The sequence below is a fragment of the Astatotilapia calliptera genome, chromosome 14 (assembly GCF_900246225.1).
Source record: "Astatotilapia calliptera chromosome 14, fAstCal1.2, whole genome shotgun sequence".
Lineage (NCBI taxonomy): Eukaryota > Metazoa > Chordata > Actinopteri > Cichliformes > Cichlidae > Astatotilapia > Astatotilapia calliptera.
In genome coordinates this window covers 8,669,834-8,688,341 of record NC_039315.1, presented here as the reverse complement: position 1 = coordinate 8,688,341, position 18,508 = coordinate 8,669,834, and the positions used below count along the sequence as shown (strand labels likewise).

Below are 18,508 nucleotides of genomic sequence, written 5' to 3'. Positions count from 1 at the left end.
AATTAAATAGATATGATAACAGTTATTTGTAAAAATCAACTCGTAGTTGTTACAGACTGATGGCAGCAAGTAGTGCTATGTGTACTTACTGTGTTAAAAATGAAGAAACATCACTAGGATATTCTACACATGAGAAATCCTTTAGGAATAGTCTTGTCTAGAACCTCTGGTAAATATTTGCCCTCTTTCTCCATGTGTAGAATCACACCAGGCTATACATAGGGGCCTCCTTTACCAGGCTGAATTCCCCTCCACTGCAAGGTCCTGACCCCATCACAAGAACCCAAAGACCAAGGAAAAAAACCCAACTCCGTTCCCGTTTCATTTAACACACCTAACACCTTTGCCTGGAATAACTGGACTAGCACCTCTCACCGCCTTCTCGTGGCCTGCTGTTTAGTTTGTTTGTGTTACCTTTCCCCTTGAATTCTCACTTCATCGCAGTGGGATACAGAGCTTTTTTTTTTCCTCTGTTTTTTATGGCTCGGTCCTTACATATGTGATTTCCTGCACATGGCTGGATTTTTCAGTGATTATACAGTGTAGAGTATGTATTAAGCATTATTGCCCTACCAGTCAGCTGTAAAAAAGGAAATGTCTCTCTTCCTCAGGAACTGATTCCTGAGTTCTACTACCTCCCGGAGATGTTTGTCAACAGCAATGGCTACCATCTGGGAATGAGAGAAGACAGAACCATGATTTGTGATGTGGACCTGCCAGCCTGGGCCAAGAAACCTGAAGACTTTGTTAGGATAAACAGGATGGTAAGGTTTAGTCATGTCAAATACAACATTTTATAATTATAACTATAATTATATTGACCACAGTTATCCATACATACACCTCTGCATCCTCCACGTTGTATCCAGTGTCTGTTAATATAAAGAATATACTTTCCGTTTACATCTTGTAATGAAATTAGGAGTTATTGCCTTTATTAATTTATGTGTGTGTGTGTGTGTGTATGTATGTATATATATGTATATGTATATATATATATATATATAGATATAGATATATATAGAGAGAGAGAGCAGCTGGATAGCGTAGTGGTTAGACTACACGCCTTTGGAACAGAGGATCGCAAGTTCGATTCCTGCCTGGGGCGTCTGTATCCAGTAAGGGTCCCCTATGCTAAGCAAGCCTACCGCAGACATGAGCGAGACAGATAAATATGAAGGCATGCCGGCTTGGACGTCGCCCAGATCAACAAGGTCCGCGTCAGGTGTTGAGGCACCCTGACGAAAAGTGGGCTACTGGAACAAGAAGGCATCGGTGGGCAAGAGACGAAAACAGGGCGTTGTTGGAATGCTACTACGCAAGTAACCCCGGCGGAAGGGGCTACATGAATAGGATGAGGGACCTATGGATTCTTCGATACCCAACATCCACAATGACGGCGAAACAACTAGTAGCTCAGTGTTCCAACATTCGAAAGAAGGGACTGCTCTCACAGCTAGAGATTGACGAGGTACAACACAAATGCTACGGCAAGGAGGAGTCAGGACGCCAGGTCAGGGGGGAGATATCATCACCCCCACCCGAGATTGGGTACATAGCCCCAAGTGCGATAGGAGAAGGATCGTTGAGTGCGAGAGGAACTGACCTGAAAAATAGGATCATGGCCAAGCTTGAAACCTGGATCCCCCGTAGCCGGTTACCAAGATTACGTGAAGTACCCTCAGAAGGTCTGCTAGATGATGTTAATGCAGCACTACGGGCAATACCTACAACCACGATTACCGACACTAACAAGCTGATCTACAATACGGCAGCAGTGATCAGTGAGATGCTTGGCTACAAGTTGAACAGCGACAAGGGGCAGTACCCTCCATGGAGAAGGAGGCTAGAGGGCAAGATCAAAGTAGCACGGAGGGAGGTTAGCCAACTAACGGAGTTGCAGAAAGGTGCGACAAAGAAGGTGCATAAGAAATACAGCAAGCTGTCCATACCTGAGGCCTTGGAAACTGCCAAGCAAAGACTCACAGCCTTGGCCAGCCGCTTGAGGAGGTACACCAGAGAGATAGAAGGCAGGAGAATAAACCAGCTGTTCTCCACAGAACCAGCAAAGGTGTACTCTGAGTGGCAAGGGAACAATAAGAGAACAGCACCACCAAGGCTGGAGACGGAGCAATACTGGAAGAGCATATGGGAGAAGGATGCAACCCATAATGGCAATGCTCAGTGGCTAGAGGATCTGAGGGCAGACCACAGCGACCTCCCTGAACAGGGTCCAGTAACCATCATAGTGGCAGATATCCAAGAAAGGGTCTCCAGTATGAAGAGTTGAACAGCACCAGGGCCCGACATGGTTCACGCCTACTGGCTGAAGAAGCTGACTGCACTCCACGAGCGTCTGGCAGCACAAATGAACCAGCTGCTAGTTAACGAGAGACACCCGGAATGGCTAACTGAAGGCCGGACGGTCCTGATCCCCAAGGACCCCAAGAAGGGACCGGTCCCCTCCAACTACCGACCAATAACCTGCCTCAGTACTACATGGAAGCTCCTGTCAGGCATCATATCGGCTAAGATGAACAGGCACATGGGTCAATACATGAGCGGGACACAGAAAGGAATTGGCAAGAATACCAGAGGCGCAAAACACCAGCTACTGGTAGACAGAACAATCAGCCGAGACTGCAAGACCAGACTGACCAACCTGTGCACTGCCTGGATTGATTACAAGAAGGCCTATGACTCAATGCCCCACAGCTGGGTACTGGAATGCCTAGAATTGTACAAGATCAATGGGACCCTAAGAGCCTTCATCAGGAACTCAATGGGGATGTGGCGTACAACACTAGAGGCCAACTCCAAGCCCATAGCACAAGTCACCATCAAGTGCGGGATCTACCAAGGAGATGCTCTGTCCCCACTGCTATATATATATATATATATATATATATATATATATATATATATATATATATATATATATCTGGATCCTCATTAGCATTTACTAATGTAAAAGTTGCTCTTTTTTAAAAAAACAATTGATACATGAACATCTATAAACATGTTTTGTAAAACAGGAAATATAATAAATCAGGAAAGATATTATATTCATTCAGTACAGCAGTGTACAGTTAATAACTACTCAGTCTTTGATAGACAGCATAGATTAATCAATAGCAGTTTGGTCAGGGAATCCCGAAGAAAGGAAAAAAAATTCAGCCTCGACTCTTCCACCAACTAGAATTCTTGCATGCATATATTCATAGAACCAGCTTTGTGTTATAATTATTGTTTTATTTATAATATTGACCAATTTTATAAAGACTATTTACATATTTATCCATCATTCTGAAACAAATGGCGCATGTAACATTTCTCCTTGTAATGTTTCTGCTTCCTCACAAAATCAAATCAATCAATTTCCCACTCTTCCTTTTAACCTTCCCATGCATCTGCCTCCTTGTCTTATTCATGGCTCATCTTATAAAGCCCATCACTCAATACTAACATTGTACAATCTGACCCCAGTGGTGTCTCCAAAAGATGAGGTTGAGGGCAAGTTTGTCCTATAGTGTTACCTTCTGTAAAGCCAGGGCTCATCACTTTAGCAGTGTGCGGGGTGCTTTTCATCTGCATGTGTGTGGACATGTCTGCATATTTGTCTGTGTGTGTGCACAGTTAATACAGATAGCCTATCAACACGTGACTCATAACTCCCAACAGGTTTTGGGAACAGCAGAAATAGACAATGAGATCGGACCCATTTCTTACCTTCAGATAAACTCGACTCTCCCTTTAATCTGGAATCATTTACTGCAGAAGCTCAACAGCTCCCCTCCCCGCTAAACCTAATGAGCAAGAACACAATAGCTTCTGTTTGCAGCAGTGTGGATACATTGGTACACATATGGGCATATTTTCTCAATAAATATTAACATTAAAAATAACATCATGTTTTTAGAGCTGAAAAGCTGCTTTTTGGAGACTTAAAATTCCTATTTAGAAAAATTGATCTTCAATAACCAGTAGTCTAGTACTGTAGTGATGTTTCTTGGTTATGATAGTATACCTTCAAAAATAAATTGTAATTTGAGCAGAATAGATACATTTAAAATCAAAGTTTATATTATTGGAAATAATGCTCAATGATACGCCTCCATTTAAGTATAAAGATTTGCTTCTACCTGAAAACCAGAACGGCTTCTTTAACATTGCTATGAAGACACAAACTTTCAGGCATCCTGAGGTTAGAGGCCACCGTGTTTTTTGAACTAGAGGTAAAAGGAGGCTGCACGAACACTCTTGACCTTTTCAGCTGGAGTGACAGAGCCTGGCTGGTCTTATGCAGGTGACCTTTCCCCATGCTGTACTCGGACTGCCTGGTTGAGCTCTTTCAGCCTTGTATACTGGCAGAGAAGTGGTAGAAAAGGGAAAGGCTGGGAGTTGTTACTGGCATGTCTGCATCTCCAACAACACGGATAAAAAAAAAAAAAAAAGGATTACAGTCGATGTTTTCTCACTGTTGAAGGCTACATGTGTGATGTTGCATTGCATTGTTGGATTCTCAGACCAGTGTATTCACACGCCCTGAAAATCATAGTCCTCAGCCTCCATTTTTTTGTCTTTCTTTTGTTCTGTTCTCTAGCTAGCCCACACTCGTGCTTCCTCTATTATTTCATTTCTGTCAGAGAATCGCTCTGACTGCCTCCCCCTCTTTCTCACTCTTTCTTTCTTCATTCCCTCCTTTTCTCCCCACCCCTCCTCCCTCCATCTCTTTTCCTCCCACTTCCCATCTTTGCATGTGCCACTTTCAATTGTAGTGATATGCCCTGTGGCAAACTCTGCCTCTGTGTGCTTGAGCAGGCTTTGTTGGTAATGGCTGTTATTCCTGACGCGAGGGGAGGAGTGTAAAATTTCTCCAGCAAAGCCTTACGCCTGCATGCATGGGAATTGTATTGTACAATATTCTGGAACAATGCACCCCCCGCCCCCATCCCCCACCCACTGCATGCTTTCCATAGGTATATTTATAATAATTATCGGACATAAATCTTATCCTAAATATCTCAGTAGCTCTCCCGCAAGAAATTTAGTCTCCTCTTTTGCTCTTGCAAGTAATTTATCAGTGTTTTCCTGTAGACAGTTGTACTGTAATATGGATCCTGTTGGTATTGAACCAATTTCTTTGTCTCCGTGCAAAGATAGTTTTTTAAGTGGACAGAGAAATATGATATGGGAGGTTTCCCCTTCAGTCAGCTGATTAGATTATTGAGCATTCAGCTTCTGTTTGCGTACTCCTTCTAATCTTTATGTCCAGTAAAAAAAAACTCAAAAAAATATTATTAATAGAAACTAAAATGTTTAATGCTTCAGTCATACTTTCCATTATAGTTCACTTTGTAATTAGTTTTGTTATATTTAAAGGTAATGTAATGGTCAGTAAGGTTGTGTTTTGTGTTACTCACTGTTGGGTGGAAGTGAAATTTGTATTGTGTCTTTTGGCCCATGTGCTATGCGCTGCTGGTATGCCTCTCACCTCTAATTGCCCCATACTCCTCTGACAGGCCCTGGAAAGCGAGTTTGTGTCATGTCAGCTTCATCAGTGGATTGACCTTATTTTCGGCTACAAGCAGCGAGGCCCAGAGGCGATGCGCGCCCTCAACGTCTTTCACTACCTGACTTACGAGGGCTCCGTCAACCTGGACAGTATCACTGACCCTTTGCTCAGAGAGGTAAAGCACACGGACGCACACACGCCAACCCCTCTTTTTTTTTTTTTTCTGTTGCTCAACATAACCACAACTTCCTGTCTCTATTTGTTCTGGCATGTGCAGGAGCTCCAGGAGCATTCGCATCATGCATCTGTCAGTCAAATGTTGTGTCATGCAAATGTACACCGTGAGAGAATCAGATAAAGATCATGACTCACTGCAGGTTTTATTTTTTATTTGTGTAATTTCCTGGTTACACAAACAGATTTTCTGGAATTATTAATACTCTCTCAGATAAACAATAGTCCTTTCATATCATTCAGCATTATCATTATTCACAGCTTGTCTTAACATCGTAACAATGTCCTCCTTTTTTTGTCATGTCGAAGATACTGTCTGTCCTCGCCCTGAATCAGATCAGTGAATGTGACCTCACTCTTTGATCAATCACCAAAGGTCACTTAGTCAGTAGATGAGGGAGTGAATCCTCTTGTTCTTAACAAATTAATTGAATAACTACTCGCTCCGCCATACTACTCGTGAATAGCGTAATTGCAAGGGGAAAGGGGACCAGAATATGCAGCAGCTGGCATGCATTGTGGTACTTTCCAGTGTGAGCTCGTCTCTCCCTGTGATATCCACCATCTGCTGTCTGCAAAACAAGTCATTTATATACTGTCACTTCCAGGGGCGCCTTTATTTATCAAGTGACCACTATGCAAATCACCTGCAGAAGATTTGGCTGATCTAATTACCAAACCATATTGTGAAAGAGTTGGTTTTCATCATTTTGAGGACAATTTTAGATGATGCCTTGTTTATTTTGCATCAGATTGAGCTGGTTTTAAGCTGTCTTCCACCCTGGCTGTTGTTACCCTGTGAGATGACAGTACTGTTAGTTAGTTGCACATTAGGAAGCCTGCTACTCAGGCTCCCTAATTGCACCCAGTTGATGTATTCTCTGTTGTGACATGTATTGTGAATATATTTTGTGAAGGAGAAAGAAATTGGTTCAGCTAATTGCAACTGATGTAATGTTGATATGATGAGCACTAATTAAGATGAGCCTTCATACCCACAGTTCGGTTTTTCATTCCAGGTGGACTTTTTTGTATATTAAAACTCCCAGTAATCTCATCAACATGGTTTTTGGAAAAGTCGTCATGTTCATGCATTAAAATATATTTATTTTGTTTTATTGTATTGCAAAGTTGCAAATATGATTTTGTTCCAAGTAGAAGCCATGTAATTTGATTAAAAATCATCAATATTCTGCACAGTCTGAGAATGTTAAGAACATTTGGCAGGTGACTACCTGCTTCTGTTCCACTTCTGCCTTAATGAGTCGGTGAGGTGTGGCATGGAAGTGTGCCCAGTGAATGTCTTGCTTTTTTCTAAAATGTGGCGATTGACTTCGGGGTATTGATTCATTCTGGGCCTGACAGGTGAAGCTGCAGATCTGGCATTAGTCACAACAATTAAGGCATTTGAAATGTCAAGAAATTAGAGGTCATGAGAGATAATTTCCGCCTGTGTGTCAGATGAAAATGATGACACCCTCTGACATGCCGCTGGGCCTCTGGTTGAGGGCACGGTGACAGCTCTACTGGGCACACTGCCGGAACAGCAGTCCTTCACCGTGATGCTTCTCGTGACAGCGCTCTCTTACTGAAAAACATGACAGCAACCCCTGGATTCAGACCCCACTGTGTCACTCAGAAGTAAACAGACAAATTATTCATCAGTAGGACTCTATTCCTCCTCATGTCACTGCCCCTCCTGCCCCCTCTGATTCAACAGAGACAACAAAGTGTGCTATAGCTAGCAAATGTGGGGCTTTGAAGTAGCTGACATACTTTAGAGTGATTTCACTGTGATATTCTAATTATGATGGAATACATGTTTAAATGCTTGACCTTAATCTGTATTAATCAGCGATCATATAGGATTTAATGTGCATTATCAGTGATCATAGCTGCATTCGAAACAAACACATACTGGTGGACATAATGTTTGAGACATTTCTGCTCAGCTCCCAAGCTGTCACTCAAGAAACACCCACAAGGCAATTCTTTATTTGTACTTAGGGATTGCAGATAAGCTTATCTTAAACAAATTTCCACAGGCATGTAAAGAATGGGCAGTGATGTTGTCACATGGGAAAATAACTCAGTTACACAGATTTTACAAATTCTAAATGGTACCTTCACATATATTTACATGGGTTTGTATGGTTTTGATGGGTTTTTGCAACCTGTTTAAATTTCTACTTAAAAGCAATTCGCCATCTGTAATCTATGGGATCTACCAAAAGGTGAAAGGTGCCGCAGCTTCATGTTTGCAGTTGCCACTGTGCATCTCAGGTGTCGTGACTCAGCACACGGTGCTTAGTGGGGCAATGCAAGGCCATGTCTGCAGTCTGTGTGACAGAGCTGTTGTGTTGCTGCATTGCATGAGTGCACTGGAGGATCCTCCATAGAGACTGCCACCAGTTTGGGGAGCATACAGTAGAGACGCAGGGAGCTGGAGACACTCACCTCTGAAGCCTTTTGCTCATAACACAATTAGATGCAAACAAAGTCAGACAGACAAATACACATGGTGAGTTATAACGGATGTTTGGTGCTCATCCAAGCAAGGTGGGTTTTTGCTGGGAGGGAAGATCATCCAGATGGCTTTGGCAATAAGTGTCACTTATCAGCCAAAAATCAAAGCCTGAAGTGACTTATACTAATGAACTACCTGTTAAGTGCTCTCCATCTCAGATCGAGATAAGTTTCTGACATACATCACTGAAGATTAGTATTTAAATAGCTGAGAGCTATTGATGTGTTTTGATCATATAGTGGAAGAACATGTTCTTGGGTTAACCTTCAACAAGTCAAACCCCCCCTGCCCCCCTGCCCCCATAACACAAAAACACATACAGAGACAAACTCTCCTGTTTGCACTTGGAAACTTTTGGTGTTCAGGGTTTTCTGAGGCTACCAAAATGGGGCTTTGCTGCACCCAGTTTCCCCAATAATAGAATCATCATAAAAAATATGTTGATGTTTTCCACATGGCCTTCTTAGCCTTTCTGATCTTTGTATCAAATGTCTCTACTTGAACAGACACGGTGACCCTAACCCCAAACCTAACCTTAAATAGCCATAATGTCAGTTGCTTATTACTTGACAGACTGCATTGTAAAGAAACCCCGACTAACACTTAATGATTGCCAAATGTGCTCCCCAACTCACGTGAAACTTTCACTACTAAGCGACAGAGCTGTGCAGACAGCGCCTTTTTTTTTTTTTTTTTTTTTTTTTTTGGTGCTGTGGAAGATAGGAAGTGATCGGGGGTGTTGGGGGCGACCGTGTGGCTTGCAGGTGGCCTGTCCTAATTCAGTATCACCTCCAAACTTCCCATGCCACTTCTCCCACTGTGGCATGTGTTACCCAATGGGTCTTTTTGATAGTGAGTGGTGTGTACAGGCGGAGGAAAATGAGGGCTAGCTGCCCAGGCAGTCAGAAGGGCGGGCGAAAGGCTGAGCGATGTATGTTCCATTGTGCACAGTGGCATTGACGGACGTCTACAAGCTCCCCTCTGATGGTGGAAGTGGCTCCAGTCACATCAATCACTCCCACCGTGGAGTGCCCCACTTTCAGTCAAGCTCAGCAGCTCTTACTATTTGTTTTTTGCTCCCTCTAACTGCAGGCAAATTAGATCTAGTGTCTATTTAAATGGATTTTCTTTTTTAAATCTACTCTTTTAATGGCTGTTTTTAGGTAGTTTTCTAACATCACATGCATTTAGACTTGTATTTTATACCCCACGAATCATCTTTCATCAAAGTACCTTTAACCAAATTGCCCTGACCTGCTTGTGTAATTTTGTGGCTCTGTTTAATACATGTTAATGTGCATACACATGCTTTTACCCTTTTGTTTCAAGCACAATAACATCTAAAAGCACACCGGCTTGCTGCGGTCCTAGCTGGATGTCACTCCAGGTTAACGTTTGTGCAGTTGGGGCCCCTGCTCCTGGAAATGGGAATGGTTAACTGAAGCATGTTAATAGGAAAAGGCTTGTCTCTTCCATACTAACACTTGGATGACTCTGCAGGGTGAGGGGGGAAGGGGGAGCACCCAGGCGGATTGGGAGTGCACCCCTTTCCCTTTACCTCCCCCCTTCCTCAGAGGCACGGCTGAGTTAGGATTTGCTTGCATTGTCAAGTAACGCATTGACCCATCACTTTGATGCATATTGATTGTGACAGCCGCTCTCTCTCTCTCCTTCTCCTCTCTCTCTCTCTCCCGCAGGCCACAGAGGCGCAGATCCAGAGCTTTGGACAGACGCCATCTCAGTTGCTTATTGAGCCACATCCTCCACGCAGCTCCGCCATGCACCTGGTGAGAACAGCGAGCATGCTGGGAAAATTCCCTGCACCTCTGGTGGTGCTGGTGTGCATGAGGAAGGATGTGTGGACCTGTCCAAGCCCGGATGGTGTGTGTTAGCGTGAATGTGTTTGTAGGTACAGTAGACAGAAGATTGACAAGGAAGTCCTCAAATTCTCACTTCCAAAAGTTTCTTTGAATCTGATCTTTTATAACAGAAGATACATTTTTCAGAAGTCCTACATCATGTAGGTCACAGACCCTCAGTATAGCAAACAATCTTTTAGTTCCAGTGGTCTGCACTGTTCTGGAGCTGGTACTGCCTACTAGGAGTGTGGTTAAAATGGAATAGTGCTCTCTACTGGCCTAGTAGTGCCTTTCTTTATATTGGAAGCACCTCTTCCCTGTCCAATCCATGTAACAACCAGCCTTGTCCTCATTATCCTCACATGGCTCTCTGTTTCTCTCTCCCTACAAGAAACTTAAGACCTTTTAGGTCCGTTTTCTACTTTGGCAAATGTTGAGAATATTTTCATCACTTCTCTCCAGTTCTTTAAATGGCTTCCTGTATCAAGGATGAGACCTAAAACTGTTTCAGATCTTACAGTATTGCTAGTATCACTATGTCTGCCATTGCTTTTACTTCTGCTACACATGCAGAAGTCAGCATAGTAGGAAAAGGTAGGAAAAGCACATTGCAAACGTTTTTAAAAAGCCAGTTGCTTTTAGTGCTTTCCTTATGGGCCATTTTCTGATGTATGTACATGTATGCACCATCTCATACGTGCAGTCAATACCATCCCAGTTTCCCATGTCTACCTGTGTCTTAGTCCCTGCTTCCCATAGGGGACAGTGCATGAAACTCTCCTTTGTGTCTAAACCTAGTTTTTCCTCCAACCTCCATACTAATTGCCTCTTGCATTCTTTTTCTTTCATCTTTTCATATCTCTTCTTTTTCATTTTTTCCATCGCCTCCCATCCTGCTCCTCTTCCTCCTTCTCCTCCTCCTCTCCCAACATTGTACTACTCCATCCTTTTCCACACTTTGTCTTTTCTCTCTTCTACTCAATAGTGTTTCCTTCCACAGAGTCCCCTAATGTTCAAGGACCAGATGCAGCAGGATGTCATTATGGTGTTGAAGTTTCCCTCCAATTCACCCGTAACCCACGTGGCTGCCAACACTCTGCCCCATCTTACAATACCTGCTGTGGTCACTGTCACCTGCAGCCGCCTATTTGCAGTCAACCGATGGCACAACACCGTCGGTGAGTGGAGCTCAGCTCACATGCACAAAAGTGTGCCACACCACATGCCATACCTACCACAGCAGTGGCCCTGTAAAATCACTTCATCACCATCGCAGACACACACACACACCAAAAAAACTACCAACTGCTCATAATAGAGCTGCAGCCAGCTGGCTATGGGAGAGGCTAGCACCTCCCAGGTAAGCTGACCGTGAGTGTTTCCACATGTTACTTCTCAGACATGTGTGAACAACATTACCCACGGAGCCCAACCCTGAGAATCGGCCTCACCTCAGGGTCAGAGGGCCAAAGCAATGGTTACTAGAAAATTAGGCCACAACTGCACCACATTCTCCTCACACATCCCCATCTGTCACTGTAGAAACACACAGACCTCCGGACCAAAGAGCCTGCTCTATGTGGCGGCTCTGGCTGCACCCACACTAATGAACACAGCTGCAGCACCCTTGCCATCCTGTTGGAGAGGAGGGAAATGTGGTTTGGCTTTTCAGAATAATTACGATAACAAGACCTCCATATTTTCAGGCATGTAGCTGCTTCAAAACTGGCTCCAGATATGTTCACATGGATGAAATATCTCCATTCAATTTGACACTCTGGGGGGGAAAAAAAGCAGAGTAAGACAGATGGACCTCCAATGCTTCCATCTCCTGGAAGATATCATGAATTAACTTGGCTCTAAAAGTGGAACAGGTGTGCGCGTGTGTGCAGATATGTCCATTGGTCAGAAATAGGCTCACATATCTGTCTGGATTCAGGTCTCCGAGGAGCACCCGGCTACTCCCTGGAACAGGCACATCACTTACCCATAGAGATGGATTCTCTGGTTGGTGAGTGAGCTTGAATGGAAAAAAAAACAGCATTAAACAAAAATATCTAATGGAGTTTTAGATCTGTATAAAATGGCACAGTCCTTAATTTATAGCTTTGCTTGGGAAATTGCTTGGGACATGTGTTATTTCTTTCTTTCTTTTTTTTCCCACAGCCAACAATACTGGAAGCAACAAGCGTCAGATCACAGACCTAGTGGACCAAAGCATCCAAATCACCACACACTGTTTTGTCGTGACAGCTGACAACCGCTACATCCTGGTGTGTGGCTTCTGGGACAAGAGCTTCCGTGTGTACTCCTCTGAGACAGGTAGGTTAGAGTGTAAACTCTATTTCCTACAGAGGTGTGCACTGATGTGTGGAGGACAGTGCTATGACGGTAATGATACAGTATTGTTGCTCCTCTCTCCTGACAAGCCTTGTAGAAAATGGGTGAAAATAATAAATAATAATGGACTGAAATAAGAAAAAAAAAGTTATTTTAAATTTTTTTTCTCCTTATTCTTATGTTTCAGTCGGCTTAGGTAACATTAATTTGTGTTGGTATGTGTGTATATATAAAAAGGATTAGCGTTGCACCTTACAATGCAAGCACAGACTGTATGTAAAAGATAGGTCTGAAAAGTGAAGCTAGAGCAGAATTGCATTAAACTTGATTTTGTTCCTTTGGTTGTGAAAATAACTATTAAAGGCTCTGCAAAAGTTCTCCCTCTTCTCTCTTCACTTATGACCTTATTAAACACTTTCCTATTAAATTATGGCCCAGTCACTAATTTAATTTATTACTGCATGTTTATCATATTGTAACTTGTTATCCTATTTTGAGTAAAATCATGGTATGTACTGGAGAGTAGCTACCTTGTGACTGACAGGTTGCTACTGGATATGCATGCCATTTGTCTCAGATCCATCATTTGCCTCCCAAATCCAGTTTAAAAATGAAAAACAAGATAGCGATGTCTGAAATGCTATGGCTTCAAAATCGTGAGTCAAACAAAACAAACAAATCAGTGGTGTCATGGTGGCCACTTCCATATTTTATATATGCTATATAATTACAGGAGTTTGACACACTCTCTTTCTCTTTAGAAACACTGGGTAGCTTAAATAATCCATTTAAAAATGCTAAGGACGTTATCTTTTAAACGGGGTCATAAGCAAAAGTTTTATTTTGAAAAGCTGGTTAACCACTAGATTAACTTTTACAAGTATTTATTCACTAATTAATAAATTAACTCTCTTTACTGAAGTGACAGCATTCACAGTACCAGTTGTAGCAGTCTTTACATTTCTGGACTTTGTCAACACCGAACTCATGTACAGCGTGTATCCACTTTAGGTAAGCTGACCCAGATAGTTTTTGGCCACTGGGACGTGGTGACATGTCTGGCCCGATCAGAGTCCTACATTGGAGGAGACTGCTACATCGTCTCTGGGTCCCGTGATGCTACGTTGCTACTATGGTACTGGAGTGGGCGGCACCATATTATCGGCGACAACCCCAATAACAGTGAGTAACCGTATCCAAGTGCCACGCACTCGCATGCATAACAAAAGAGGAGAAGAACTGCCCTCTGGACATGTTTATAGTTAATTATGCCATTTCTTGCTTGTGAAATGAAAGTCTGTAAAGGTAAACAAGTCTAGTATTTTTGTTTGTTTGTTGGTTGTTGTTTTTTTTTTATTTTAATAAACTGGTGAAAAATATTTCTATTCTATAATTAGATTCTACAATCAAATCCAGAGGAGTGACGGGGGACGATCATTTATCTGCACCGAAGCTGTGATACATTAGTGTGATTCATTACATTGAGATGTGCTGCTTTCAAGTAGAGGACTCCAGATGTCTTGGCATTCATAATAGTAGACCCCAGTGTGTGATTTCTGCTGCTCAGTTCATTTAGTTTCTCATTCGCACTGATTGTCTTGTGTTTCAGACAATTAATCACAAAAGGAACTGTTACAGTACCATGCAGCAAGCAGAACCATATATGGTGTGGAATGGGGAAAAAACTGAAAATAAAGGGGGGGAAAAAACTTTTTTTATTTTATTTTTGGATAACAATGCCGTGTGTGTGCCCTAAAAGATCTCGTGTTTCCAGTCGTCTCAGATTCTAGGAGCTCTGAATTAGTCGTGAGTGTCCTTTAATTAACTTCACTGAAGCTCCGACAGTTAATTAAGAATTTCAGCTTGGATGCCTCCAATTAGCAAGGGGCAATAGCACTTGTGTTACTGCAGCAGGAAAACAGTATTCCCCTGATATTCACACTACTTGTGCTTACAATGCACCTTTAATGGACAGGAGATAAAAGGAAGCTATGTAGCTGAAGCACAGGGAGCGGAAAACAATTAGGATGCAGCTGAGAACTTTTAAACTTTTTTCTTATATAAATCTTTGAGCCACTAATGATCATATTCAAATACAGATGAAAGGCATTAGTCTTGACAAATTAACTACTACCATCTTTTCATACCTTTACAATTAAAGGCCCCAAATTAATGCCGTAAAGCAAAACAGCAGTCCTTTGTATCCTTATTGACTGTCTCAATGAGCGATCTTTTCCAAGAATATCATTCTAGTGATTTCATGCCTATTATATTTTCTGTAATGCTAGTAAAAGGTTCTGTGAATATGTAGCAGCAGCTTGCCGGATCATTACTCTATCATCTCGCAGATGTGGCGTTCGCGAGGAAATTGATTTCACCCATGCCTCAAAAGCCTGCATGCAACTTCTATGTCTAATAATTAAAATAACTTCCAGCTCAATCATGGCCATGCTCCTCAGACTCAGCCCATCACGCTGGTTGCAAGGAGATATTTGCACCAAGTAATTGTTGTGGCTGAATCTAGCTTGTCCCAAGGGTTCAGGCAGGGTGGGGGGGTTAGTTGGTACAGGGTGATTGAATCTTTTGTCGGGTAGGTGAGCTCCTTTTTCCCCCGGAGGCTTTTGCTGACATTTGTCCTATTCAGCCCCCCTCAGCAGCAGGTACTGGGACTGACAGCACTGCTCAGGTCCCGGTCTCTAAGGGACCGTGTTGCATCGATCACAGTCCGGCTCACTGACTGGACTGCTGCCGCGGCTATAGAAGCAATATGCCGAGGTGGTGGTGGTGAGGTCGAAAGTGTGTCAACATCATCTATCAGGATGGTGCTGTCATCCAGTGAATAGGGAAAGTTTGACGGAATTGGCTGAACTTTTAGTTACATGTGGACACCAACAGTCTCAGTTGTTAGTTTGACATAAGTTTGGCATGAGCAGCTGGGGAAAAGGTGATGACTACAGTAAAGGCCCAAACAGAAGACTTGTTAGCTATCACAAACGTGTAAATATAAATTCTATATAAAAATATCCTTTAAGCAAAAGAAATACAGAATATTAAGCTTTGTTTTTTAAAGCAACTAGAGATTCTCAGTTGTGTTTTGTCATTTACTTTAAGTAGAATTTAATGATTAATTAAAGAGATTTAACATTCTACGCATGATATAATTTAATTAAAAGTTCATTCCCTTCTTCAGCACTATTTAGGGAAAGGTTTAGTGGTGGTTTTTTTTTTTTTTTTGGTGATCAGAGCAATTCAGAAAGACTCCCGCTTTCATCGTTCTGACACTATTCGAGGTCGGCTCCAGGTGCCACGAAACACCCCTCACTAACCTCTCCCCCGGCCATCATCAATCATGTGACACACAGGATCAAATCAAGTGCCTCCCCTGCCATCCCTGGGCATCCCTTCATTTACATAACAATTCACATGGACCTCCCTGCAAGCAGATGTATGTCACAATCACAGCGATTGTGTTTATATGATTTCATTGTCTTATAAATGTGCTCGGTGACAGCGCAAAAATACTATGTACTGGCCGGTAAATTACCTGCAGCATGCTATTCACAGGATTTTTGCAGTCACACATCAGATTTAAAAACAATTAGCCAAGTCATTTGTTTTGTGACATTGTGTGCCTTTTTGTCCTTTAGGTGACTACCCAGCACCCCGAGCAGTTCTCACGGGTCACGACCAGGAGGTTGTGTGTGTATCAGTTTGTGCAGAGCTGGGCCTCGTCATCAGTGGAGCTAAAGGTCAGTGCGCTTCTTTGTTCTTCCGTGTCACATTGACTGGACAAAAAAAGGTGACATCAGGTACACCAATAAACTGGAACAACGGTGCTCGTGCATTAGATGACCATTTGATTAGTGACCACCTCCAAACCAATGTTTATCCAGATGACAGATATGCAGTCGCTTCACAGAAATGGACTATTTTTATAGATTCTTTACATAAGCACAGGTTGATCACATGTGCGTTCTGGTTTGGTAGAGGGTCCGTGTCTGGTCCATACCATCACAGGGGACCTTTTGCGGGCTTTGGAGGGACCAGAACACTATCTGTGCCCACGGCTCATCTCGGTTTCCAGCGAGGGCCACTGTATCATCTACTATGAGAGGGGACGCTTCTGCAACTTCAGCATTAATGGAAAACTGCTGGCACAAATGGAAGTCAATGATTCCACCAGGGTATGCCAACTTAAAAAAAACATCAGTATACTCCAGGAAATATGCATTTTTTTTCATCTGCAGTTTTAAAATGTTTGGAGATATTTAAATCTCAAGTACATAACATTTTATTCAAATACTGAGTCATTTTTTTATGCATACTGAGCAAGTTAACCTTTGATTGGATGATAGTAATGTTGTACAGTATGTTGCATCATGTCATGTATTTTCAGTATGCTATATATTTCTCATTCTGGAGCAAGAAAGGTGAGTAAATGTTGGGTTGGAAGTTTCACGTGTAACTGGCCTCTATCCCTCCTGTAGGCAATTCTCCTGAGCAGCGATGGCCACAACCTGGTGACAGGTGGAGACAACGGTGTGGTGGAGGTGTGGCAGGCTTGTGACTTCAAACAGCTCTATATCTATCCAGGCTGTGATGCAGGCATCCGAGCCATGGACCTATCACACGATCAAAGGTCAGGGCAAGCAGTTGTATGCTGGTGATGGTATATTAGGCCCATGAGATTAAGAGCTTAATGAGGTAAACCAAAGTATATTTATAATCATTTAATGGGGCGGTTGTGGCACAGGAGGTAAAGCAGGTAGCTTGTTGGAAGGTCAGTGGTTTAATTCTTTGCTCCAGCCGGTTGAGAAGGATAAACTCTACATTTCTAACAGTTCATCCACATGCCATAGAGACAAAAATTACAGGGGTGCAAATGCATATATTTCGGACACTGGCCAGCACACATACATGAAGGCAGAAATCTAAAGGCAGGTCAGCCCCTTGTTTGTCCTGAAAGTTATTTCTCCACAAGATTTGTCAGGAGTCATATAATGAGTGTCTGGACTCACAGACGGCAGTGTCCGCTTTGGGGCTAAAAGCCTGACGTCATCATGTGACCCTGGCAGTCAAGAGAGGTTAGAGAGCCTGAACATTCAAGCTTCACTTCACAGCCACAGGCCAAATATCCCTCAGTATTTACAGGCCTATCCAAAAACAGAGACCTCGGGCCAAATGCATAAAACTTGATTACAAGTGTGCGTAATCAACAAGGCATAAATGTGCAACATTTTCATCAGATCACTATTTTTTTTTAAGTTCATGTCTCACTTTTCATTTCACCAAATCAGGCTCAATTTGCTTTGAAAAACACACATGCACATATGCCCTTCAACTTTGTGAGCACATATATATCCAAACATTAGTTCTTAAATCTGCACCATCAAAGGTGCTTAAATAACCCTTTAAGACAAGCAGTGGCTAGTTGGAGGAAACTGAATTATTTTAATTTATTTTTTTACATTAAACAAGTATTAAACCACCACTTAAATCACTTAAATATTTGAAGAACCCCTCGATTCAGCTGCAGTGTCTTTTCTCAATAAGTTGACATTAGGTAATCTAAGTGAGCTGGGCTCCTTGACTCCCTTTACAGAAGGACATTCTGCTAAAACTCTGTTCATTGTGCTGGAGCATTTTAGCCCTCGGGGTGTAGCAATATAAGACGACCCTGTGAAATCAGCTGCTTTTCCTACATACCAGCCAGATGTGGACACTGGGGGCATAGGGCACTTACAGAAAGACAGTGGGACTCAGTGGTCCACTTGAGTTGTCAGAGGAACTCAGTAATTTACTGTCACAGCCCCTCATGACCTCCTGCACCGGTTTCATTCACTCACTGTGGGGATTTTAACAAATCATTCAGATTCATGGCAGTACGCTTAAACAGTGAACATATTTTAACGCATGTTGGTTTCTCGCTCTCATTCACACACCTTTAGAATAGCATTAAGTTATAGAAAGAATATTTACATTTTCCAGTAGTTTTCTAACATTGGAATATTATATCTGGTATTTATTCCTTGT

At 42.5% G+C, this 18,508-nt stretch overlaps 1 protein-coding gene across 5 annotated transcripts in view; it reads left to right on the top strand.

Annotated features, from left to right (window-relative positions):
- The window catches only part of nbeab (neurobeachin b), a 201,460-nt gene that overhangs the window by 181,401 nt on the left and 1,551 nt on the right, over nt 1-18,508 (top strand). For 3 of the 5 annotated variants that reach the window (XM_026191617.1, XM_026191618.1, XM_026191615.1), the window contains 10 exons: nt 612-764; nt 5,523-5,690; nt 9,974-10,063; nt 11,121-11,313; nt 12,075-12,146; nt 12,302-12,457; nt 13,487-13,657; nt 16,123-16,224; nt 16,463-16,659; nt 16,963-17,114. In XM_026191617.1, the coding sequence (XP_026047402.1) occupies nt 612-764; nt 5,523-5,690; nt 9,974-10,063; nt 11,121-11,313; nt 12,075-12,146; nt 12,302-12,457; nt 13,487-13,657; nt 16,123-16,224; nt 16,463-16,659; nt 16,963-17,114 (1,454 nt within the window). The remainder of the gene's footprint in view (nt 1-611; nt 765-5,522; nt 5,691-9,973; nt 10,064-11,120; nt 11,314-12,074; nt 12,147-12,301; nt 12,458-13,486; nt 13,658-16,122; nt 16,225-16,462; nt 16,660-16,962; nt 17,115-18,508) is intronic. The other 2 variants (XM_026191619.1, XM_026191616.1) reach the window with 1 other exon arrangement.